The sequence below is a fragment of the Acanthopagrus latus genome, chromosome 15, assembly GCF_904848185.1.
Source record: "Acanthopagrus latus isolate v.2019 chromosome 15, fAcaLat1.1, whole genome shotgun sequence".
NCBI lineage: Eukaryota > Metazoa > Chordata > Actinopteri > Spariformes > Sparidae > Acanthopagrus > Acanthopagrus latus.
In genome coordinates this window covers 15,601,888-15,629,539 of record NC_051053.1, presented here as the reverse complement: position 1 = coordinate 15,629,539, position 27,652 = coordinate 15,601,888, and the positions used below count along the sequence as shown (strand labels likewise).

The 27,652-nt window shown below is 41.0% G+C and overlaps 1 protein-coding gene across 3 annotated transcripts in view; it reads right to left on the bottom strand.

Annotated features, from left to right (window-relative positions):
- Window positions 1-27,652, bottom strand: part of LOC119033089 (serine/threonine-protein kinase 32C-like) — a 77,562-nt gene that overhangs the window by 15,798 nt on the left and 34,112 nt on the right. For all 3 annotated transcript variants that reach the window (XR_005079145.1, XM_037122714.1, XM_037122713.1), the window contains 2 exons: window positions 13,786-13,937; window positions 3,219-3,392 (listed from right to left, as the gene is read on the bottom strand). Coding sequence is in view for 2 of the 3 variants with exons in the window: in XM_037122713.1 (XP_036978608.1) it covers window positions 3,219-3,392; window positions 13,786-13,937 (326 nt within the window). In the remaining variant the exon portion in view is untranslated. The remainder of the gene's footprint in view (window positions 1-3,218; window positions 3,393-13,785; window positions 13,938-27,652) is intronic.

Sequence of the window (27,652 nt, the reverse complement as noted above, 5' to 3'; positions counted from 1 at the left end):
GAGGAAACAGAAGAGAGGAGAAAAAAGGACTTTTACTTCCCCTCTTCTCATAGGACCAAATTTACCTCCTTGGGCATGGTGGCAGCTGACTGTTGCTAGGAGACCGGAGACCCTGCTTTCTTCAGTTGGTGCAACAAAATAATTGTATAGTATTCTCCTGTCAAAAACTTACAGGGTGGAACAAAATTGTAGAGCTGGGGACGGCCATGGATACCCAGGGATTGGATTACGGCTCTGACTGCAGACACAATTGTGTCAAAGGCATAACAGATGATGTCGAGGAGAGGATGAAAGAACAGCACCGATAAGCAGCGTCTGTCACCTACTTCTAATGGCAGTCTTGAAATGTACATTCATTGACGTCTGTGCCAAGCAGACAAGCAAAAAAAATAAATAAATAAAAAATAGAAAAGAAAAAGACATAGGCGTGTAGTGACACGTAGCGTGATATCACGTGGTATCACACATGCTCATGATGCTGATGATGTATGATATGGTAATTTGTTTAGTAATACGAGCAGCAGCTTACTGCAATTAAGCCGTATCTGGTCCACATTTGTAGATTGAAATTCAAACAAATCTTTCTCTACACACACACTGCACATGATGCCTTATGTATATATCATTTATGAACTGCATCAATCATAAGTTTAATTAGTGTTTTTAATTAATGCATGTTTTGCGTGTTTTTGTTAAGCGATTCTGGGTGGTTCCTGCTCCGAGCCAAGAAATAGTTCAGCACAAGCCTTCAGTTAATGAAAACAACTTGTTGTTTTTAGCCTTTCTTCTCATTTTATACCCAAGTGTAAGGTCTTCCCCCAAACCCTAATTTTAAACAAACAAAAACACAGTAAGTAAGTAAATAATCATCATTCTAGTTTAATATTTGTTTTTATTCTGTTAAACACTTGGATTAAGCCTACACATTTGCAGGTAAGGGGCTTCATACTGTCACTGTCCTAAATGTGGAAATAAATAACAAGACACAGGTATGCTTCACTTAACACAGACAAGCACGATTGCACAACTAGAAATACACAAACACACACTCATACGCACACACAGACAGCATCCTGTTGTTTGAAGGAAGAAATGTAGCCCCAATGAGGTTTGAACAAGGTTCAAACAGTTTTTCAGCCATCTGTGGTACTAAATCTGCAGTCTGCAGGGATCCAGCTCTTCCACTTACTGGGCTGCACACAGACATACTGCTGTGCTCAGCACATTTGGACAAAAAGCTGCGGACAGCGAGTACACCCTAGTTGAAGATGATGGATAGTAACAATTATGGGAACACACATAAGGGCTATCTTTATATTTGTAAAGTAGCTAGAGTAAATAGAAACAGGGATGCCCAAATGCTGAGATAAACTAATGCCTTGAGCCTACACCACAACTCAATGAGAAAACTGAAGATATGAAGGAAGGCTTAGGACTGTGTGCCTGCATAAGGATCCATTTGCTTGTGTGATGTGTTTTATAATAATATATTTTTTTATCTCTATTCTTATGTTCCATTATGATAAATCTTAATCACTCTCACAGCAATATTTGGATTTCTAAGTAAAGGATAACAAACACAAATTTCCTTGTGCACTGATCTTGAGTGTATGGTTACAACAGCAGGATTAAAAAAAGAAAAAAGAGGCCATACTACCTAAAATAAAACATGACTAACCCTTTATACCAGCCTTTCTAGGGAGCTGTAGGGCACCATGCACTCCTCTGAAGGGTAATTTAGTGTCATGTGACAGGATCTGCTTCCAGCCAGTAAGGTCAAAATGAGAGCAGGCGAGATTAGTCAACAGCACGTGATCAAGGTGGGTGTAAATATATATATATATAAATATATATATATATATATATATATATATATATATATATATTTATATATATATATATATATATATATATATATATATATATATATATATATATATATATATATATATATATATATATATATATAAATATAAATATAAATATAAATATAAATATAAATATAAATATATATATATATATATATATATATATATATATATATATATATATATATATATATATAGGCTTGTTTACAGCCTAAAGGACTGCTAATAAAGCTGGTTAGAAAGGCACTGTGACTTTGTGGTACTGATAAACTAAGAGTGCTTACACAAAGGAAAAGATTACTGCAGTATTCCCTCCGGAACAGAGAAGAGATAATGCACTTGAACAAGTCATGCTGACTTTTACTTAAATTCAAGTTGGTGTTTGAGTTTTTTTAGTCTGAGGAGTGAATAAGATCACATCAAATTATATTCATACATTGGCAATGATATTGCTGCAAGCTGGAGAACACAATGAGCCAAACCTCTAAATCTCTGAATACTTAAAGTCATTGACACAACCTTGAGCTGATTTTCTTTCAATTCTTCAGTTCTTTCAATGCAGGACAATTTCTAGGCTTCGTTGGGTGAAATAAAGTATAATGATGTAATGGGCTGAAATTGGTGCCTTGGATGTATGTGGAAAGTGTTGAAAGTAAGTGTTCACGATTTAATCAAAACCCAGAAAATGAGTCATCTGGTCCCACAGTGTCATTGTATTTAATGTTTAAATCATTTCTCTATTTTTCAAAAAATGTTTTGGCCTTTGGCTTTTATTGACAGGATAGCTTAAGACTGGGCTGCCATGACGACGACTAGAGGATGAAGCTACTGCGGACGCGAGTTGTTCAAAAACTCTCTTTTTAGTAAACTCTGTGTACACAAACAATGTTCTCAGAGTTCGTGTTCATGTGTAGAGACCCTCAAAGCTGAAATCATCAATATTTTTCATTTAACAATGAAGTAATTTACTGAACGTGATGTGAGAAGTCGAAGTTGAAGAAGAGAACGTGACTAAGCATAATGTGAATCAAACTTCGGTACGTTACCTCATTTATGAACAATCTTGTCGCAAAGACTTTCATTAGCAATGGTCATTATTAAACTTTACGCAGACATTATAGGACACAGATATTTGGATCCATCCACAAAGTAGAGTGACTATTGGAGAAAATCGCAGCCACGTCATGCTGAAAACTAAAACAGTTTCAGAACAAATAAATCTGTTCACATGTCTGTTTCAAGTTTAAGAAAAACTTTTTTTTTTTTAAGGTTCTTTTTGGTGTCAACAAGACAGTCTCTGAAAGCTGTTGGAGACCTTGAAGTGAAGAAATAACAAAGATCCATGTGTACCTATGGATGATGTGCTGGCTTCGCAGGTAGTCAAGTGCCAGGGTCATCTCACAGAGGTAGAGTTTGACAGCGTCCTCGCTGAACTGGACACTCTGCTGCAGGTGGTAGCGCAGATCTCCCCCCAGCAGGAGGTCCACCACCATGAACATGTCCTCCTCGTCCTGGAACGAGTACCTGTCACCATGGAGAAGACACAGTGCTCACTCACGGTCCGGCATGGAGAGACAACACATGCTATACAAACAAAGACTGAGCACGCAAACAACAAACACACAAAATATAGGGGCTTGTTTTCTCCAGCATGCGTCACACAATACAAGTGCAAAGCCAACAGACATGAATGTTTATGGAAACACACACATTGGCTAACACTGTAGGAAGCCACAAGAAAACATGCTCCTTTAGGGCATCTGTCCTTGTCTTGTACTGAAATAAGCAACCTGTAATTCTATTGCATACTTCTGTAAGTCAGTGTATGCTTGAGGCAGGCTGTGAAAATGAACAGTAACAGCTTAACACCCATCATTGTCTAAATAACATGTCATTTATTTGAAGGCATTCAAAAGGAGACAAAGTCATTGTCAAATTAGAGCTTGAAGACAGCCCATCTCTGCTTGATGGGACTTAATTGAAGGCTGCTCGTGGTCCACTAAACATTTTTGCCAATCAGGCTTACTAATCATGCACATCAAATTAAAACACAGCCTCTCAGTGATCTGGGTTGGGATTTGTAGCACTCCACTCCACAATTTCTGCCCCAGACACAGAACAAAACATTAAGCCACACGGGTGAGCAGACTGTTTTTTTTCTTGCAACAGAATCTAATTTCTCATCTTAAAAAAAACCCTGCAGAATAATATCTAAATGGGTCCCCAATGTAAATTTGTAGTGAAGGAGGGAAAACAAACCAAGCCTTGGTGATTTCTTTGCTCAAACTTGGTTTAATGTGGTTGCAACTGAGCCAATTCTTTATTTTCCCCATTAAAGTTCTGATACTGTGGCAGTATTACTTCTTTTTATAGCTGCAGGGTCCCTCAGTATCTTCAACCTGAACACTCGGGGGACTATTCTGATTGGTCCTATTCAGGTGCAATTTCCTGCCTCTCTATATGTGAGAAATGGGGCCTGTGTTGGCTGCAGAGCGAAAAATCATTCCATCTCATCCACAGATCGGTGGTTCTGCCAAAGAAGAAAAAAGAGCCCATTTGCTGTGCTGTTGGGTCTTTTTCTTCTCCTAAAACACAGTGCTGATTAATTGACATGGCCTCAACTTTCATGTGATAGATAGATAACGGTCAGAAAAGCACATCCTTCTGACTCACTGAACGCAAAAATAACCGGAGCTGGCAAGATTTATGGAGTAAGGACCTGTTAAATAATTGCCAACTGTTCTGATAATGGGTGACTCGCTTTGACTAATTATTTAAGACAAAAATGGTCAAAACTCAAAGAATTCCAGCTTCTCAAATGAGAATATTTTTTGGTGTCTCCACCGCTTTGTCGGGATGTGGACAAAACAAGATGTGAGGACATCATCTTGGGAAACACAGACTGACATCCTACAGACCAAACAACCAAATGATTGATCCAGATGATAAAAAATTGTGTAATAAAGAAAATCAGATTGATCAGATTACAAGTATTACATAGACTGGCAATTAAACAACTTTTTTGCTATAACTTAATTCTGAGCTAAATAATAATTGGAGTCTAATGACAGTAGACAAATGACACCCTCTGCCTAGAGATTGGTTCCCCATATACCCCGCTTTCACTATGCTATTCCATCAGCCACTGGACTAGATTTTTCCCTCAGAAAATCAAGGCTGAATTTCAGCAAAACGAAAGCGAGTTTGCCCTTGTGCAACCAAGACATGGCCTTGACTACCCCCAGGTAACTGTGGAATAACTAGAATAACTGTGAAAACTCTCCTCGCCGATGGGAGAGGCAAAGAAGGCAAAGAGGGAGAGTGATTGAAACCAAGGTAAAACAAGACTGAACGGACAGGCGTTCACTCAGCGTAGAGCGTCGGTATTGTATAGACTTTGGACAGAAGTCAGGCTCATAGCAGTAGCAATGTAGCTATCCCTGTCTTTGATGCAACTTCGGCAACAATAATAAGACAGTGAAAAGCTCGGAGGACGGAAAGACGCAAAGTTGCCTCTATCAGTTTAATTGTCAGAAATGGAACAAACATCATTTTAAACAGTGACAAGTTTGAACAAAGACTCAGCTTTGTATTACCATCAAAAAGTTTCCTGAACAAGACTCCCACGTTTCCTCTGTAGACACAGCGGCACCACTGCAGCACGACAGCCCTGTACTGTCGAATGCACTCAACACGAAATGACAGTCGAGTCACCTACATCAGACACACTAAACCAACCTGCCCTGACCCTTCAGAGATCAGCCTCACTATTAAAACACAGAGCAGCCTCAGCAGATGGCCTGCCCCAGGATGTTGTTTGCCGCTGGCAGGGATTCCTCACCGTCACCTTTTTATCACCTCATTGTCACAGTCTGATTCCCAGTATCCAGTTGACAGATGAGCTTCCTCCGAGGCGGCACTCGCTATCTCACTGTTCCACAAATCAGTCTTCCCAGTCCACCGCTAAAATATCTGGGCTCCTGAGAGAGCGAGAGAGAGAGAGACTGCAGCGGCTCGGTCTGGTTGTCACTTCCTTCCCCGCTTTCACCGAGGTGACAAGGAGATGTCAGATATAGGCCGACAAATGGAGCATATGAAAGCGCTAGTGCTGACAGGCCTTGTCACCTTTAAGACTGTTGCCAAGGATGGGACAGGGAAGAAGCACTAACATTTCATTCCCCGGTTTTTGGGAACACTTCGCTCCAAATAAACACAATGTAAGGTCCATTTCTGACAATCTTTAGCAAGTAAAGGACTCCTCTGCTGTCAGAGAGTGGAGAGGAATACTAGTTAAACAATAAAGAAAAGGAAAGTTCACTTGTTTTGAGAGATATTCATCGACTCTTAATCTGATTTCTGGCATTTATTCAGGTCTTGGTCATGACGGCAGCAGGTTAGACGGGTCAGAATGCTTCAGCCAAATTCAACCAACAATCTTTGTAAATTTCCAAAAGTAAAAATCCAACAAAACAGTAATTTTGCCAGCATTTGGCAGACACAATAAGAAAGAACATCCTGCAAACACCTCTTTCAAGTTTCCTATTTCCCATCTTCACACATCTACTTCCATCGCTTTTCATGTCAATGCAATGAATGCCTTCGATTGGAGAAAGTATGTGCCCTTATCACCATTTGTGTAGGTCACTACATTTCATCACTCTATAATAGCAAGCTTTTCATCTTACCATTCAGAAGAGCTACTAACCCTTTGACCTTTTGTGGAACTACAAACTAGTTATGTTTCTACTCTGGCCTCAAGTTCAGTAGTCCAAGTGTCCCTTTTTCTACCCACTTCCAGTATGTTCTGAGGGATTCTAAGGATTTCATTGGTAGATAAAATAGACATTTCATCAGGACCCATCTCTGGGTCTTCTTCTCCATAGTGGACACACCCAGAATGAAGAAGTTGAGCTAGTTCTCAGATACCAGAACTACCTCAACTTGCTCCTTCAGAGTGATGAACAAGTCCACTCCAAGCTCTTTCCGGATGTGCCTTATCTTCTCATCAGGCGAGGGATAAATTATTTCTGCCACTGACTATCCTTGTTGAGGATAGATACAGAGAACAAGAGATAGAATGTGAAACGTTATGATCTACATTCATGCTGATGAATTTGTCAGCATTTGGCAGAGATACTGAGAAAATATGTGTTCAATAGACATTTGCATATACAGCAGTTACTTGAGTCTGCGTTGATCATGGAAAAAGGAAGCACTTTCAGGGTTTGAAGATCTCTCTCATGACACCTTTTTTCTGTCTTTACACAAATGCTTCAATCTCTTTTCACATGTACAACCAAGGACAACACAAGATCGTATAATTCTCTATGTCAGCAAGATTTTCAGCCAATCAATTAGAACAGGTATCAACCCTTTCACCTTTTGACATAGTCCAACGACAGTTGTTCGCTCTGGGCACACTCTGGCCTAGAGCAAAGTGATCCAGATGTCCCTCCCTCCCCGAGCTACTTCCAGCATGTTCAAGGAGTTTGTAGGCCAGAAATTTACAATTTTTCCAGCATGCTCAGGGATACCTCTTGGTCTTCTCACAGGTGAACATGCCAACGAAGGTGTCAAGAAAAATCCTAACCAGACACCAGAACCACCTCAACTGGCTCCTTTTAATATGAGTAAATATTTCCACTCCTGTCTACTTTAAGGGGAAAGTATATGTTGAGTGTAGATGAAGAGAGATTAAATGTAACAGGTTGTGATTCAAGGTGGTGATTTTGCCAGCATGTGGCAGAGACAACTAAAACTAATTGATACATATTTGCATTTCCATCAATTATTTGAGTCTGCATCAGTCAAGCAAAAAATAAATCGTCACATGGCTATTTCTGTAGCTTGTTGGATCTAAAATCTAGCTCAATATCCCCCGAAGACTTACAGTACTGAATGTAGAGCGTGTGAGGAGATCTTGAGCTTTGCTAAACTTAGCGAGTGCTCAGTCTCATATCACTCTAACTGCTTGTTAGTTTCAAGGCTGCAACTCGAGATGCTGCCATGACTTGAGTTGACTTAAATAATAAATTAACTGTTATAAGATGTTGTACTTATGATACTGACTGGTGTCCATGGATAAAAACAGAATTAACTACTCTCTTGCCTTGTACCGCATTGACTGATTGGTAGAACACTTTGGGGCAGTGAAAAAAGCTGTAAATATAACATTGGTATCAGGTATAATTGTTTCATAAAGTTGATATGGATAATGTTTTAGCAGTCAGTTGGCTATTTACTCTTTCAGCAGATATACAGCTTTTCCATCCACCTGAGTATAGTCCAATGTTCAGGCTCCTTTCACTTTAACACCTACTCCGAAGGATAATATCTGGCTATCAACGTTCTAAATGCTCGGTGTTCACCAGCTAATGGCTAGCTTTTGTCCGTTTCATGGTGCTGGGTAGGTAGCTAACAGTAGGTTTATCAGAACCATTTTTTTCTGAAACACTGCTGATAAGAGCAATTGAGACTGAGCCAAAAAGTAAAGTGGTGGGCCGTAAAAGCAAAACAATGAGCTGAAAGAATCTTTTATGCTTTTACAGCTCCGTATAGAGCTGTGGGGAACTGCAGGGCTGAGTGTATTTTCTGTCTGTGGGTTTGTCATTACAAGCGATACCTTTTAGATCACACAGTCATTTCATCTGTAGTCAATCTTAAAATATTGATCAGTGCAGCCTCAACTTCTTTATATCTGTGGTACATAGCTTCACATACTGGGGCACAGTAATGGGTCAAAATCATTTTTTAACACTAATCTCATTTTATCAGCTCTCTGCTGCTCATCATACATTAAAAAGAGCACAGTTTATTAGGTGGGGCTTTACAATGAGCACAGAGGAGTTGCGGGTCAAACCCTTCAGATGAGTGAATGCCTGGCAGTAATCTGGGGTCTGGGGAGAACTGTTACTGTCCAAAATCCGGAGGAGGCCATGTGGAAAGGCCAGGACAGGACTGGGCTGCAACAGTCACAGCGACTAAGAGAGGAAGGTTAGCCGGCTGGAAGGAGTACAAGGAACAGGCTGAAATAATCAGGCCACAATGACAAATGAGCCCTGGGAGGCAGGGAAGAGGGAGGGAAATAGAGGGACAGCGGAAGAGGAGACTAGTTTTGAGAAAAAAGAGAAAAGAGTTTGTGATTGTGTTGGCCCGAGTTGCTCTGTAAAGTTTCAATGGCCTACATAAAAGTTGATGATAGAGAGGTGCAGGCTGAACTGGTCGCAGGACTCAATCACAAGACACCCGCATGCTCCTCTGAGGATTCCTGCAAGAATGGTGCAAATGAACGCTCCATCTCCTCTGAGGTGCCTTCAACCAGTTGCCTTATGACACAACACCTCCACTGGCCTGCTTTCACAAGGTGCACTTTGCATGCCCTACAAAAAAGTTCTTCTTTAAAAGTAGTGTGTGCTGCAGTTTCAGTAAAAGTATTTGCCCCTTCAAGGCTGCAATTCCAGGGCAACATAATCTTTGGATTCATAATGGTTTATTGGAGAAACTGTCTCCTGTGCTTTTTGGAAATTATCCAATATTTCGCCTCTTATGAGGATGATTTAAGGCTAAGCCCCCTCACAGGGCCTGTTATATCTGCTGACTGGGGGTGTAGGGGCTAATTTGTTCTACAGTCTCCGAAGGCCTTGTTCCATCCAGACCTTAAATCAATATTCTTAATGGATGCTGGACAAGGCAAATCTATCCTCACCACTCTTCTGGCTCACTCTCTGACGACATATGAAGGCATGGACAGTATGAGGGAAGCACCACGTGCCGCTCTTCCCGATGACTCATCCCTCCTTTGATTTTGAAACATTTAAAACCCTTAAGATGATCCCAAGGGACTGTGTATAAAGCTGTAACCTCTTGACAACAGTCGCTGCAACCCTTGCTCCTCTTGCTGCTCTGCGACTGTTTTCAACAGCGCTGTGGCAGCGTCCATTTGGTCATGATTCACTGCTGCGTCTCTGGCCACTGAGGGACAACGGGTGATGCAGTTTGAGAGTTATCTGTTGTGATATAATGCTTATGGCGAAACCTTGCTTTCATGAATTGAGCAAAATACTCCATATATCAAAGGGATCAAATTCTATTGCTACACCGTGACGCTTGTTCTTCGAGGCGGGATGAGGTGACCCTTGCACTTTTCAAACACATCCAAGTGTCGGAAGTCAGCATCTTCTCATGTATCACAAATCCCTACAAGGATTTTTGTGGATTTGGTGTGTGCAGCAGATGATAGTTAATTTTTCCTCCTCCAAGGTAATCCATTCAGTGTACCCTGGACTCCTACACATCATATCTACGCAGAGAGGGAATGGTCGCAGCAATTATTGTGGGCTGCAAAACTTGACATCCGCCCAGCTTAAGGCAGCCTTTGCCGAGCTGATGGGATTCAGTGTGGGCTTTCACAAGGTTGCGTCCTAATGAATTTCCTCTGAAGCTACGGACGGAGCTGCTCAAAAAGCAGCAGAAATCAGGATGTCTCAATGAAAGTAAAACCCGGCTTTGAGACAGAAAGTGTGTCTGTACGTGTAGGTAAGAGTGGAGGAAACCTTACAAATCCTCTTAGTGTGCAATTTTTCTTTTTTGACAAAACAAATCAATGCCAAGTACTTTCTTTGCGCCGTCTTGTGCTCCCCTCCCTGCTTCTTGATGCCCCCCCCCCCTTTGTGATTGTAGGAATCATTGCTTCCTCTGACAGCTGTCTGGTGTGTTTCCCGCATTCTCTCCAACTCTGCTTGTCTCTTTGGCTCCCTCCCGGCACCGTATCAATAAAAACACTCCTATGAAGCTTTATCAAAGCTGGCATTTCTCGTGACTTGCATCTTTTTTATTTGATTGCTTTTGAAAATAGGCTGTTTCCAAAAAACCCCAGCTGGTCCACCGCACATCCATTAATGATGTAATGTAGCACCGAAATGCCTAGCACCAGAAATCCTACAGCTCTGTTTGACAAGTCTATAGATACTGGCAACGGTCTGGTCTACAGGGAATTGGTTAAATAGCATACCCACGCAGTGAACCAATTAGGTTCCTGGTTGTTATACAGTAAGGGAGACGATGGGAAGATGAAGCAGCGTTCTCATCAGTCCTATCTCATTACTTGCTTGGCTGAGATGCTGTCTCAAGCAGCAGCTAAATGTAGCAGACAGTTTATGAGATGCATACAGGTGCAACACATAGCAGTGCTGTCATGCACTCACAAAGTGTCTGCTTAAACTGGGGCAGAAATAACAAACTTACCATAGACACAAGCTATAAATTGATTTCTTTTATTTCTCACTGTGTTCTGCTCTCTCCAGCTCAGGGATGAAAAGCAAAACTTCCCTTGTATTCTACATTTATGCACACAGGGAAAGTTCAGCATAGGAGAGCTTTAGTCCTCGCAGGTGGTTTTTAGAGCAGCCCTGTAAGACGCCATGGAGTTGACGAGGATTTTTCAGCAGCTTCTGACTGTAAGTTTGCACCACGAGGTTACTGAAAATGGTATTCTTGGGCAAGTTATACTAGATACATATTTTGTCACTCTCTCGGGTGGATTTACATAAGACCAGTCTCTACACAACATCAACACAGCTGCCCAAGTTCAGTGTGTGTGTGTGTGTGTGTGTGTGTGTGTGTGTGTGTGTGTGTGTGTGTGTGTGTGTGTGTGTGCGTGCGCCCGCGTGTGTGTGCGTGCTACATCAACAGACCTGTATAGAAACAGCTGCATCCAGACACTATCACACAGCTGTTTTTATGTGGCATTTCCCTCTTGTCACACAATCCGATGGTGACAGTAATAGCCTGATGAGGATGTGGCTTTGCTTTCTGCAACCTGTCACCATGATGCTTTATTTGTTATGCTGATTTGACAGCCTCCCTATGCTTTTCAAGAGGGCCAGCCAAATACAAGCAGGCAAGCTCTGAGCAAGATGAGGCAAGGGGACACTTCAGTTTACAGAGGCCACTTTAATGCCCTCAACTTCAACGACAATAATTCTAGAAAAACGCATATCCTTACCATTTGGGTACAGTCATTTTCCATGTACCCTGTGCAATTCAACACCAAAGACTCATTGACTCAGAGCAATCAGAAAGACAGGAATGCTGAATAAGGCAACAAAGCTCTATAGTTTTAGGGCTGTGACACACCAGGCCACCAGCCGGCCACCAGCCTCTGTCAGGGCTACCATGAGCATTTGTGGCCCTAGTGTTACAGTGTGCCCAGCACCACTGATACTAGTTGGCCCTTGTCGGCAGCTTTTTGGCCGACTGAGTATGTGGAATTGGCGGCATAGCCGGTCAGTGAGAGAAAGCACTCTGATTGGCTGTTCAGTTAAGCCTGCATGAGAAGAGAAGCAGAAAAAGAAAGGGAGAGCCCCTCAAGCCTGTCACTTTAGTATCAATGACTTTATACATTCAGTACCACTTTCTCCTTTTTTCCCCACCTCTGCCTCTTCACCCGGCAACTTTTTATCAGACACATATATCATAGAATGTCCCTGAAACTTGAATCCACATTCCCATCCCTGGAACTAATTTCAATCAAAAAAAGATCAGCTCAATCACAGGGTGACAGGATATCCTGTATATTATCAAGAATAACTATGAGTAGTTGCTGTTGAATCCTTTAGTACAGTCACAAAATTCAATTCCTCTCCAGTGTATCTGAGGGGGAGGCTAAAATCAACAATAACTCTCTACTTTCACTTGCTAGTGTAAAATGATCCACCCTCATTGTTATTCTTGCAGAGCCTTATACAGATTCCAGAGATAATGGTCCCAAAAAAGAGTATGCGGATTATCCAGACTAAGACTTTTTGCTGAGCAATACATCTTTGGTACAAAGAGAGCTGGCTGAGATCATTTTTTTCTATATGCTCCCAGTGAGATGGACAGGCCCTCTCTGGAGTATCTCTTTAGAGCTGACAAGGAAAGCGGAGAGAGGAGGTGTGAAGTGTGAAACTTCTCATTCCCACATAGCCGCAATGACACAGTTGAGCATTTTTGTCACTAATGGGCAGTTGAAATAGTGCATGATGCGGGGAGAGAGAGAGACAGAGCAGAGCAGCACATGGAAAACTAGAACACAGAAGGCTCTGGCAGCCATATACTCCTGCAGGGAATTATACCATAAAAAATACACAGGGCTACTATTGTACACTCATTAAAATGCCCTCAGTTTGTTCTAGTGGAGTGGCTCCTCTAATCGGCAAAAATACCCTGCAGATTAAACTTAAATCATTCACAACTTGGTGGGGGGAATGAACAAAGGACATGATTTTGTCTTGGTTCATCTCCTCACTATCTATACAGTAATCAATCCTTCATGGAATGCGTGAATAACAAACTATTCTTGCGGCGATTCCACTGAAGATAAGCACGTGTGAGATCATTCTGCCAATTACAGAGGAGTAAAGTGCTTTGTGTAATATGCCGTGAATGCCGTGCCAGGTCCCCAATTACATTTAGAAATGTGTCCCGCTCGGAGATGAGCGTTGAATAATGAAAGCAGCCTCCATTCACCCACATATCAGACTCGAGGGAAGAGTAAGGTCATTTCAAACCACAGTAATTATCAAATGTGTGCTTCATGGGCTCAGAGTCAAAATTAATATCCTAAAATATCTCCACAGTGTTAACTGTTTCTTCAGTTAACACTGTGGAGGAAATTTAGTTTTGAGCCTTAATGAAACCAACAAAACTTTTTTTTCCGTCTCAGTGCCAAATGCAGAGAGTGAAGCGCATGCAACACTAGGAACATAATATTCACAAAGAGTACATCTATTTTAAGGCTGCAACAGATTTTGGAGCGAGCATGCAACTCTCTATTGAGAATCTCTTAAGTAAATACACAAAATGCACAGACAGACAAAGCAGGCAACTGACACAGGCAGTGCAGACAACATAGAAAGTGTAAAAACAGGATAGTCACCAGAGATTTACTAAAAAAACATGTTCAATTTCCTGTAGGATCTCAAGCTCTCTAAAGACGTTTCGGACCTCATCTCTCTCTATGCACTGCTGTTTGTTCATGTACTTCATGGCATACATCTTCTCGGTGTCCCTCTTTTGCACAATGCATACCTGCAGCACACAAAGGGAGAGCAGAGAGAAAGAGCAGAGAGGATGGGAAAGAAATAAAGAGAGACAAAATTAAGCAGATTAGAACAATGTTAACATATATTTGCACAGTTTGCATATAAAATCTGCATGTGAATTTCTAGATAGCCAACATGCATACATGAAAACACTATCTAATGACTAAATTGGTTTTCCAGGAGAAAACAACTGCACCACTGTCAAGGTCTTGAAGCCAGGTTTCAGTTCCACAAATGCAACCACGCTTTGTAAATCAGATATGTTTTCAAAATAGCCCACGGCATCTTCCATCTGTTGATTAAAGTGATGGTGGAGATGGATGCCCTATACCGATGCATAAAGTGCTGACGCACCGAGCAACTCTAATGAACTTCATTTCCAAACGCAGAAGTTTGCGGCGGAAACCACTTCCAAACAAATCACCTCATTATTTATTTATTGCAAGTTTTGTGGTTTTGTCAGGAAGTGGCTGTGAAAGGTCAGGGGCAGGATGGGACTCCAGGGAGGTCAGAGTTATTACAGTAACATCACTGTGAAACCACGGTCATTAAACAGATCATGTGTCTGCTGCAAATCCTGCGTTGCAGACAAATAAGGAACTGAAGTGGCTTGTCTGTTGTGACTCATTCTGGGGTATTCATTGTAATACCTCGAGACTGGATAATTATGCACTTTTAATCAGTAGACAATAACATGAAGTTAAGGCAGTGAAGGATCGGTTTTCGATGCTTCCAAGACAATCCTAAAAGCCAAATGTCTTAACCAAGGCATTGTGTTATTGCCAGTATGAAGAGGAAGAATCACAGCAACAAATGTTCTCAGCATTCAATTTATATAGCATGTGTGTATTGTATTGTATCCTTTATTAATGTGGCTTCACAGCAGACTCTACGGGGTGGTAAGATCTAATTTGCATGACTGTTTAGAAGGGATGCCACCAACGCTCAACACTGTCAGTGAAATGCTTAAGTGGGCCAGAGGGAAAACACGCATTTGCAGTAGCTTCAAATGCAACAAGATGCACAAAAATACTGTTTATCCATTATATCTTTAACGTTATTTCTATAATATTGTGCACAATGGTTGCGGAAAAGGATGAGGAGAAATCTGGCTAACTCAGCTAGATTCCTAACAGAGACCTGCTGATGTCTTTGTCTTGTTTTTTATTCATTACAAGCGTGCATGACAAAGACTTGAGACAGAAACAGTATTGCGGTGGCAGCAGTGCAGAAGGAAACATCATTACTCATCCTTGTAATACACTTAAAATATTCCAGCCTTGGTCCAAAGCTGCAGTCGGGGTTCGGAGTGGAATCTGATTACCAGCCACCTGCATGTAAAAGCACTCTGTGTTTTTCCTTCTTAACTCGATTTCTCTAAGTGTACCTGGGTTCTTGTGTGCAACGGGGGCACAGTGAATGTGAAACCTTCATTAAAGACAGCAAATTCACATCATCATTCAATGTCAAAGTACTTCAGGAACAAAACCTAAGCAGCTGCTTAAGCCCCTAAAAAGTGTCCCATGAACCCCAGACTGCAGCTCTTGACCATCCTGTGAAGCACTAAAAGTTAAACAGCCCCCTGCTATTTCTGCTGCAGACAGAAGGTCTTAGCTGGACTGAATTGTCCACCGGTGCAGAGGTCTCCTCATTACAGTCAGAGCCAGACAGATGGCTGTTTTACATAGCACTCTGGCCCTGATGCACCGCAAAAAACACCCATCGCAGCTACTCATTCTCTCATTTGTTAAGTCTTGCAGTCTGACACAAGAGAGACAAAATGCATGGATAAACAGGAATATGGAGATACAGTCTTGAAATGAGTTACTTCCAAGCTGTTGGACATATTCAAATGACCTCTGCGTAACAAACAAGTAATAGAGATTAAGAGATCTGAGAGTGATTTAGAAGCATAAATTTCCCATTACGCTGGTGGATTCTCTTCACTTCATTGAATTTGGGGGGAAAAAGGAGTTTTAAGACTGAACAGCAGAGTAAATGAGGTGTTAAAATAGACATTTTGTCTGGTGACAGGAGGGAATCTATTACTGTGTAAAACACCATCTATTTAACTTGCTCATGGTTCCCCCTCAAGCACAGAGCTCATCTGAGTGCCAGGTCTGAGTCGGCTCTCTCCTGTTTCCTCCGTCTGGATCTTCACCAAGACCAGATTCCCCCTGCTTCTGTCGCTTTCATTAGCTTATCATCACAGAGATGAAATTCATCAAATCTCTTCCTCCCCCTTCATAAGAGTCAGATTATACTGAAGGAGAGTTTGTATTAGCTATGCAATGATAACTGTAGATTTCATACTCTAAGGGTGTGGTTGTAAGCAGTCAGTCCGAGCGCCAGAGTACACTGGCACAAACTTAAACTTACGAAGTAAATTGGGAGTGCTGTTGGAAAATACTGTTGGGTTATTCGGAGCACCACACTCTTGGGGAAGCAAAGCGCACTCTTGGCGCCATGAGCAGCCAGTATTTCATGAACAGATGAAATGGCAGCCCGAGCTCAATGTAGCAACTGTGGACTGATGACTGAATTAATGGAAATGATTCAACACATGAGCAGCAGAAAAGTATGAGCTGTTTGTCATTGTAACATTAGCTAAATGCTCACTGGTAGCATGCAATTCTAAAAGTTATTTTTATAGGTCTACTGTTACAGTGAATAGCATGATGTAATATACCCTGCAACAGTGGATGGCAGGGTGGTTTTTAATCCACCGGGAAAACTAACAAAGAAGAGTATTCAAATATTCAAGTATTCAACGCAGAAGACCTTGGGAGCTGGCTTGACCAGAAGAGTTCAGAAGAGTTCTGGGCAAGCCAACTCCCAAGGTCTTCTGGTTTTTCTGCGAAGAAGACAGCTGGCCGCCTCGTCGAAATAAAGCCCCCAATGGAATGTCTAGAAGAGCCGCACAACTAAATTATGTTATCCCCATTCAAGTTAGCCGGGCACTAAACTGGAAGTTAGCTGGCTCTGTCAACCGGTACCAAAACTGGAATGCTGACAAAAGCTGCGGCTCATTTCTTGCCAGCAGCAGTTGCGTTGACAGGCTAAAATAGCAACTTTTGTGGGAAATTTGCTTTAGCTTCAACTGTGTGAGTCGATGGTAAACGCCATCCCCTTCTGACTCTGCAATGTTTCCCACTGAATCCAGAATATTCAAAGAGTCTTACTTTTATTACTTATATAACACAACATGATACTGTTCTGTGGCTAAAGCTTTATGTTTAAAGAAAACATCATAACCAGGACGTAGAGAACACTGCAATGAAGAAGCAGCAGTGCTCTTAAACACAGGCATAGATCTGGTTAGTCCTAGTTTTAGAAATAAAAATGAAAACAGACTGTTAGAGACTAGCTATTTGTATTTTCAAGTGTATATTTTACTTTCAATCTAACAAGAAAAAAGGCGTTTAGGATGAGAAAATTCAATGTGTCACATAACACTAACTTATGGTACTTTGTTGTTGTAGCTGGTGTGTAAACTCAAGTTAAAACTCTGATGGTGTCTAGGAAAGGCTTCCTCACAGTGGCTAAATACCACACAGTGGGGGTGCTACAACAGTGTAATGTACTCTTTAAGCCTGCAAGCTAATGACTAATATGCTGTTTGGCATTGGAATGCTCACTGACCACTGGCTGTTGGTAGTAAGCTGGTTATCTGCACAGGTTATCAATTGCATCTTAAATTAGGAGATAAACGCGCTGTTTAATCCATCTTATACTTGAGGTCTTGCAGTTTCAAAGCAATAAATTAATTAACCAATTTCACTTTAAATGGTTTAACTACTGATGCAGGGAACTTCATTTATCGCTATACAGAAAAGATACAAATCTTGGAGAAATGCCAAACTTGTATGTTCGACAGTTTTCAATTTAAAAATGTCAAATATCAGCAGAAAATATTGCTTATTGCCAGTTTAAATTCTAAATCCTCCTATTTAATTTCAAGCCTCCCTATCAGTTCAACCATACCCTGTACCACTTTGTGGACTTCTTTTTAGCCCTCAGCATGATAACACACAGCTCCAGGCCCTCCCCTTCTCCATCTCCCTTGCTGAGCTTAACACAGACCCAGTTTCTTTTTTGCTCTTAGCCAGGCCAGTCTGTACCATCTGCACTGTGCTAGAAGGTAGTCTAAATAAACTCCTTCAAATCCTGAAAACAGTCATCCAAGTGGTCATCCACACATTTTCATCAGTCAGTTCAAGCAATTTTCAAATGTCTACATCATCTGGGGAGAAAAAAACTGTACATTTTAAGAGACATTGGCAATTCAGCGTCTCAAGACTTATTTGGGAATTATTTTTAAGCTCTGCTGGGAGCAAGAGTGGTAACGTTTTCTAATAGCACATGGCAAAAGAAAGCTTCTTAAATACAACCAGCATACCAATCACAAGAGACCATGTACACAGAGAAAGAGTCATGATGTGTGGAACTACCTTAAGAGGAAATATTTTATGTGAGGTCTGCGGGTGACAGATGAAAACTAGACCCTTATCTGGAAATCATAGCTGTACTCGTATTACAGCACTCAGTGGACATCCAATTTATTTTCTCTTATTGCCACAGAACACAATTTTCTAAGAGATGTGATCAGTGCACTGGAAAGCACTACTGAGGAGAGTGTTTTAAAAAATGGTCCCAGCTCATAACTCCACTACTACGTGAGCGTAATGCAACTTAAAAAAATGTGCAAAGTGAAATTCACTGTGGTGGATTATCTATTTGAAGCAAGCATCTGGTCTTATCATATTGAGATGATTAGTAGAAAATAGGTCTTTGATTTTATGGTCAGATTTAGAAAATGTTAATAATGTTAGGTATATACTCATGTATGCATGCTCTCATTTAGCTTCCTTCAGGATGTGAGCTTCCTTCTGTCTTATCCTTTGAATTTTTCATATGGTTTCATTCAAATGCAGGATCTGTAGTGTTTGGTGGCTCTTGAGGCTCAAGCTGCTGGCCCCTTTGTTCATTCTTGGCTGATGCCCCTCTTGCAACATATAGTAGGCAGGCAAGGTTTTCACTTTGTGAGTCTGAGTGTGTGCGTGTCATGGTAAAATGTGTTCCTGGAGACACACTTGATGGTCGGAACTACCACGGAAGACATTTTGAATACTTTGCAGCATTGACACTGTGTAGGATGCAGTCACAAAACTTTACAGCTATGTACTTGAGATCAAAATGAAGGCTGTTTTAAAAAATGAGTGTCGTAACAATAAGGATGCCAGAACATTGGGGTGTAGGAAGTAGAAAAGAGAAAACCTGCCAAGATCCTATTCAACAAGTTATAATCTTTAGTGGCAACATAAATTTCTTTCAAAGATTGAGTTGAGATAATAATAACCTTTCTTTTTCTTAGTGAATAAACGTCTTAAAGACTTTTTAGCTGCAACCAGCAACTCTATAACTCTCTTTGTCAGTGAGTGCACAAAAATGTCCCCTCCCTCCTTTCCCTTTACTTTTCATTTCTCCATGTTCCTCTGTTAGTCCATCAGCTCATGGGTCCCCAAATATATATCCCTTCACTGGCTCACAAAGCTGTCCACCCTATGGCAACTGCAACTTTCTATTTTTTGGAGGTACTCCTGCCCATGCTAGGGAGACTGCATGTTAGCACTGTAAAAGGCTAATGGTAAACTGTGCATTTTCGAGATGAATACAGCTTTATACATGGCCTGATGTTGAACACTAAACGCACTAAATCTAAACAAAGCAGATGCAGAGAGAGAAAGAAATTATTTGGGCAGTTAAAGCCCTTTATCAAAACTGAGCAGCAGCAGGTCAACAGGTGAAGAAACTCCCATTCCTTTTGAAAACATTCATGTTTCCTTGATCATGTAATTTTCTGCGTTGACCATATTCTCAGTGATATGAGGCTATTCTTACAGAACACTTCGTTATACATGGCTATTTTTAGATTTTCTTTATCAAGGACTCTAATGTTTGTGGCCGCTGTGAAGACGGTAAAACCCAGAGTGTCTTAACCAATCAGACATCACACTGTCAGTCATCCCCCAGCAGCCCCGTCTTATGGAATCCTCAGGAGGCGGTCGGCCGAGCGAACTGATGACTTATGAAAAGGATTTATTCATATATTCATTGAGCATATTAGCAATTCAATGCATTAGTTCAGTTTAGTATAGAGGAGAAAAAAGTACCAATTTTCTGGGAGAGGTGTGAGGCAGAATGTTTTGCAAGATATTTGCATATGAATAGAGACATTTTCACCTAGATTGAAATCAGATGAGATGGAAGATTCTGGCTATTGCTGTGGTGTACCGGATCAGGAGTGGGGCGCCGACAGTGACAGCTTCTGAGACCAATTCTCTCTGAGCAGTAATGGACAATAAAGCGTCCCTAATTAATTCTATAACATTATCTCCGAAATGCTAATGGTCAGCATGAGCCAATCTACCATTACACTTCTGGCGAGGTTTTCATTGTTAAATTCTAATTTAGGAACACCTGCTATTCAGATTGCCTTTGAATATTTGTCAGAGATAAAGGTCATTTTGTTATTCGAACAGGCGGGGTGGAAGCTAGGGCGGGTTAGCGGATGGTGCCAAGTTTCTCCACTGGATGGATGGCTGAGCATCTGGGTGCAGCGGCGGGTTAATATATTGGCACATTAACCAGACTGGGCTCTAGGTTTTCTAGCCTCAAGCCAGCACAACTCATCCAAGAAAAGGAACTCATGGTGCTCAAGCTTGGCATCAAATCAAAATCAAAAAGTATTTCTTTTATACAGTATTTATCACTCAATAAACAGGAATCAAAATCCTTTCAATGTCATATTTTAAGAGTTTAATACTCAAGAATTAAATCAATCTGCTTCGTCCAGACTGCGTGGGTCCCTGCCTACTCGTGTTGAATATCTCTCATGACACTGAGTGAGGAAGGAAGTCTTCAGACGACACTGAGGTTTGCTGAATTTTTTATCAGAAATGTGTGCTGGTTAACCACCAGCAAAACAAGTTGTGTGTTTGTTCTGTGTTTATTCAGCTCAAACAGCCAGATTACTTTACTGTGCATATGTCGAAAAGCTTGCAAGCAACATCACACACTGAGTGTGTGTGTGTCTGTGTGTTTGAATTCAGGTCAACCTCGAAGATCACTGAGACTCCAGTTTTCTCTCTAGTTTTGCCCCCTATCCTCTCTGTAACTTTACGTTAATGGAGGAAAGTACAGCTTCAGGCAGCTGTGAACAATACAGTACATAAACACCCGACAATGGAGGTAATTTCTGCTGCAGTCGGATTGACAAACGCTAGTGTCAATTTATCTCTGAGCTCTGCATACATCAGTAAAAAGCAGCGGATCAAAGCAGAATCTGATCTGACTCCTGATGTTCATTCATCCTGAAGATCTGACTCTGCATCAGCCTCTCTCCACCAGAGTTGCTCTATGTTCAGTCCGGCCCACCACAGACAATACTCAAATGCAAATGTCTTTTGTTTTGTTTTGTTGGAGAGCAGAGGAAATTACATTTTGTGCATTTCAGTCACGCACATCATAAAGATCATGATGTCTTCACCAGTTCTCTTTCCATTACACTTCAAATGGATTTAACTGTACACGAACTTCAATAAAAGTTTGTGGAGTGAATCAAGTTGTTCCCTTGCACTTTATGCATTGGTCAATCTCTCAATTGTTTCCAACTTCCCTACCTTGTCTGTGGCTCTCAGCAACAAGCCCATTGTTGGACACTGTTCAACAGCTGGACATTGTAGTTTTAAAGCTTATTTACACATGAGTGAAATAAATGTGTTGGGCTAATGAGTATTTACAGCAGCAAGACAGTGTATGTGGAATATTTTACTCAAAACACACAGCTGTGCCTGTGTTCACAAATTATGTATGGACATTTAACCCAGTGCAGTGTGGCTCATATATGTGTTTTTATATATTAATGTCTATGGAATAGAGGAATACATTCAGGCTTTGGATACACAAACACAGCAACTTAGTGGGACCAATTTACTGTTAGTTTTCAGCAGGATTTATTGACTAAAACAAAAACATACACTTATCCTTTACTGTGCTGCTTTTACATGTATTCATTTGTTTATCACAATCATTTGAATTCAAGTGGAGCACTAATAGGACACCAGTGTTTTCATCAGCTGTATTTACATACAGTGTATGAGTAAAACTCACTGTTATGGTCCAGGTGACAACGAATTCAGCCCTGAAGCGATCAAACCGTTTTTTTGTCCCTTGCAGCAGGGAACTTGAATGGTGTTGCGGTTAATGAGCAAATACAATTGAAGTGGAAAAAAGGCCATTCACATGGGCTGTGTCCAGAGTTTAGACTTGGCTCTGGATTTTATGTCTCCAAGCAGCAGGAAGAACGACAACGCAGGCCCCGGGTGAGATGCTGTCACAACGTTGGCTGTAATCTCTGACCACCAGCTGCACAAAACACCTGTTTATCTCTGCTAAAGGAAGCATTTTAGCAGTGGTCAGACAGGCATACATACAGACAGACAGACAGACAGACAGACAGACACACACACACACACGCATGCGCACACACACACACAGAGTAAACGTAAAGGCTGGACCTATCGATTTCTCTGAGGACAGTGTAAGAAGTGCAGAGACATTTGATGTAGAGGAATCCAAAGGAAAAGGAAGCGCACGTGAAGGAACGCTACAGATGAGAGCACCTGTCTCATCTTCAAAGACAGGCGCCCAAAGATACCCTCCTCAGCATCACATCCACTGCATACGATCTTTGCTTTAATAGTTTTGAGCTCTGATGCATGAAACTAACTTTGTTTTTCAGCAGCACAATCATTATTTAATCAGTGCTAAGAAAGGAGAACGGGGCTAATAACGAGGAGCTGTTTCCTGGAGTTAATCTCCACAGGGTCAGCCAGGGGCGCCTGGCAGGCAGCGAAACACGTTCCTGTGATTGAACAGCACATTAAAACATCCACTATTCTAAATAAAGCCACCAGTTATTCGCCCATATGTTCTAAGAACTTCTAAGGATCACTAATGAGGCAATACGAGCAGCAATTACAGGATAACAATGGTGGGTCTTCAATGGGTGGATAGAAGAAGCTACTTGTAAACTCTGGTTTGAAAGCTACAGTAATTCATTAATAATTCAGTATTACATATTCAACAGAGCATCAGAGGCTTCAGGGTAAACCATGCAGATTGCATACAGCCTACGGGAAGGGTTAGGATTATTCAAAGATGCTGTAATTGATATTGCTGCAAAAAAGTATCAATACAGGAGCTATAGTAGTGACAAATAAATCCATGATATTATACCTCAAACAACAAAATCCCCTTACAACCCAATATACTGAATATTGTACATTTTGGAAATGTTCCTCCAAATTCTGCACGTTGAGACTTTCAGTTTCTTTATGTTGAAACTCGAAGTTTGTTAGGTTAAATTTCACGGCCCTTCTAATAAATAACAGCTTTTTGTCGCCTCAAACACATCTGGAAATTGTCTGGAATGGTCTCCTCAAAAATGGTTGCAAATGTTGAAACCTGGTGTTGAGCCATGGTCACTGGCTTACCAGCCTTTTAAATACATTACCATCCCCTTGACTTCCTGATATAATAGTCAAGCATGTGAATGTTATATGACATGTTTTGAGGAAATACCAATACGGTGGGTAGGCCTACGATATGGACAAATGTAAACACATTTGTGGTTTGCAGAGATGTTTACTGCACCATTCTATTCTGGCAACTGGGCTGCTTTTTAAATTCATCATTTTAAAGCATAGTTTTAGAGTCTTCCTAAATTTGCTGGAATAATCATTCCTTTGGGACATTATCTGCTAGTAAGAGCCAATTACTGCAGATCATGAGACTAATAATATATTCCACTGAGATGTTCTGTCCAGCTCTGAGTTCAGCCTTTTCACTGGTTTCTGGTGGAGGATGTCAATTTGGAGGCCATTGGATAATGATTCCACAGGGTGTTGGAGAAAACAATTATTCATCGCCTTGACTGAATTGAATCATTTTTAGTTGGGGTAATGGAAATTGTTTCTGAAAGTGACCAGTGCAACAGAGGCACACTTATTGTAAAAGGATAAAGCTTTTAGGTCATGTAGGTATTTTTTTTTTATCTTTAGCTTAATTAAACCCAAGAGGTCCTTTCTTCCAATGTCATTAAAACTTTAGCTGGACTTGAGGCACCAATAGCTCTCATGCAAAATAAGTTTTGTGGTATTAAAAAGCTGAATTCAAGATGTGGTCCTCCTTGAATGCCCTTTTCATAACTGAGTGATACCTAACATTTGAGAATTATGGTGCCAGACTTATGAAAGGAGACGCGTTTAAAATATTGGAGCAGAGAAAGACTGACAGGCCTGCTGGCAAGCCCCTCGAACTATGCTCAAAATAGGAGACCAGGAAGATGATTACTATCCTTTAATAATGTGTTTCATCCATCACAGAGGAGACATTAAATCCTACCAACCACTACAATTTCACTCATGGCCCTAAGGATAATATTTATATATATTCATTTATCTCACAGTTAGGCATAAGACCTTTCAAGTTAACAGGTCAGAGTGTAGTGCTCTGTTGAAGGATGCTGACATGACACAAAATAGCAATTCAACATAAGGTATGACAGTGGTTGTAAACCATGTCAGCAGCACCCCCTGGGGCTCATGGTGATTATAAAGGGATTACAACATAATCTATGGTGTATATAAACAGTGCTGGTGAAATCAAAATTCATGATGTTTATATGTGTTTTTGGTTATTGTAATATAATCAAATAGTTTTTTGTTTTGTTTCAAATTGTGAAAGCTGCATTAAAGAGAAATGTAAGCCCTCTAACTGCTCCAGTTTATCTGACTCTCTGTAACCATGTTTGGTTTTCACATTCCTATGACTAATAATTCTTTTTATCTCAAAGTTTTTTTTTGCATTTGAATATCCTCTGAAACTATTGTGTCATACCCTAAAATAAATCTGCATTATACCAACAACGCTGTTAACATTATACAAAGCTGATATACACTTAGAGGCAGCATGAGTGCATACAAAGGTATAGCGATGCACTGGAGCACTGGGCACAACTGCAGGCAAGGTGAAGGCGCGTCTGCTTTGGGTGTGGGAGGGGTTGACATTAATTAAACCTGTGTTTACATTCTATTTCATGTCAGTATGGCTGCAGTGAAAAAAGGTCTCCTCCATAAAGTTGGGTGCCCTGCGAGAGACAGATGGTCAAAATCAAAGCAGCCCTTTAAAGTGTCTAATATGCATCAAGCTCCAAACACATTAAAGCCTACACATCCTATAATGCATATTGATAGTGTCTTTGATCAGACCTCTGTACCCAGTAAAAGCTTACATCTTTGAAACTACGGAAGGGTTCCCACACCTCCACAAACTTTAAATTCAAGGACTCTTTGAGGACTCTCATAGCCCAATTCTCTCACATTCAAGGACCCAATACAGCACTGTTTGATATGTGGATCAAGGTTATTTACTGTTAAAATACTGAGAATTTCTATATTAACAATTAGAAGGCTTTACAGATGCTCACAGACAACAATTTCTATTACTGAACAAAATATATGAGGTCATCATTTGTAACACAGGCTTACTGCCACATAAAACCAGTGCCATGGATCTACTGTACATCTGTTTTAACAGGCTCAGATGTTCTCCAAATGACAAGTTATCTGAACCTCATATTTAATATTGTTTGTCTTGAGATGATCACTGTCCTAAACTCAAAGACCAGCCACCTCTGTGCTGCATTTACAGCATCATAAAATCATTAGTCACAACAGGACAGTTGTTAGGATAAAAAGGTTGACACAAGGTCTCGGGACAGACTGAGCCACCTTCATGGAGTATCAGGTTGTATGTTGATATCATATCTCTGTGAATCATCTTAGAGCAAGCTGCTCTGTAGTCACTCGCCCTGTCCTTGCAAGCCCGGCCTCTGGGCAGTTGAATCTCTGCAAAATAAAAATAAAAGCCTAGAGTCTCTTTCCGCCGCTCTAAATCTTTCATGTGCAAAGAAATAGTCCTGCACCACAGGCCTCTGCCTCAGTCTCCAGCACTTCTCCCTCCACCCAGGCCTCCTTCTGGTTAATCTCTGTGTTCTGCGCACCTTGAACACATGGACCTATTAAATGCTTATTAGCTGAACACATCACTCAGTCACAAAAAAAGCTCTTTCATGTTGGGCTTCAAAGCACAACTGTGTCACTGTTAAATCCCAAGGATGGCTGCATGTTGTTTACCTTTACAATCCCCCTTCTTTCCTACCCCTCATCCCTGATCCACTCTTCTGCTATAGTTAGCAGTCCTATCAATTGTTGTCAGAGGGTTGAAAGCCCCTGGGACAACAGGGCTTGCAGAGAGAAGAAAAAGGTTGAGTGTTAAATTTAGTGGACTCATACAGGAAGCTGCAGATTTTCTGTTTTCTAGGTCAGGTAAGTGCCAAGTCGGCCAGAAGCCTCTGACAGAGACACATGGGGAAACACAAACAGATAGAAGACCACTGCCTGAGGGGGGAAGGAGGTGGAAAAGAGTTAGAGCAGCCTGTGTCTCTGCTCTTAAGTTCAGTGGAAATATCATCCTGCACATAAAGTGCTGACATCCATCATTCGCCCGGATTAAGTTTCAGCCTGTGTTTGTTGTCGGTTCGATGGTAAGACGCTCATCGTCGGTGAGCAGTGATTGAAAAAGAGTTGTGCAAGTAAAGGATAACCTGAAAACATGCGCGCGCACACACACACACACACACACTCTTGCCAATGCTGAATTTGGGCAAGAGTGCTTTGAGGGAGGCAAGCGAGGCAAACACACTTTCAGGGTCTGATGAACATGTCATCCAGGGAGAAGAAGGAATAATTTGCTCTTTCATTTGGTTCATTCCACTGGATGTCTTCTGCTCTGCAGTGGCTGCTGTCAGCCTGCAGGAAATGAAAGTGTTTACTGAGCTTGGCCATCCATTTGCACAGCTCCAGAATGCACTATTACAGCAGGCATGACCAATAATAAGCACAGTCATGGCTCAGACTTCTCTGAGTCTGAGCTAAGTGATACTTTGTAGTACATGAGCTAAAAGTGAGGTGTTTTCTGTACAAGTATGAGAATCATCTCAAGTACAGATAAGTACAAGTAACACTATGTTGCATTATATGCTGACACACAATGGAGGCACATCAGAACCTCACACAGCAAACACACATTCCTCTGACAGCCGGAGAGTGCTTGAGTCTTTGAAGCAGCCTCTACCGACAATAGCTTAACATTATTCAGGGATTTGGTGTCACTAAGGGAAAAGCCAAAGCAGTCTGAGCAATGGCTGCATGTTTACACTCTTCAAAGTTACAAAACTAATAGTAGGGATGCACCAACTGGCTTTTTCTCTTACAATACCTTTTCTGATCTGCAAATTTTGAGTACCAATCTCATTATATGGAAACCATGCTTTTTGTGCAAGATAACATGAGGCTGGGTATTGATGTAACAATACATTTCTAAAAACATTTATTTGCCCATACTTTCATTGACAAAAAAATGTATTGTTTTGTCTAAAAAAATGAATTTTTAAAAAATACTTAAAATTGGCACAAAGTATTGTCCTCTTATGTCCTGTTATGTCGGACACAGTGTCCTTACTGACTGTGACACAAGCAAATGTCAATAACAAAAATATGTTTGATTGCATTGCTC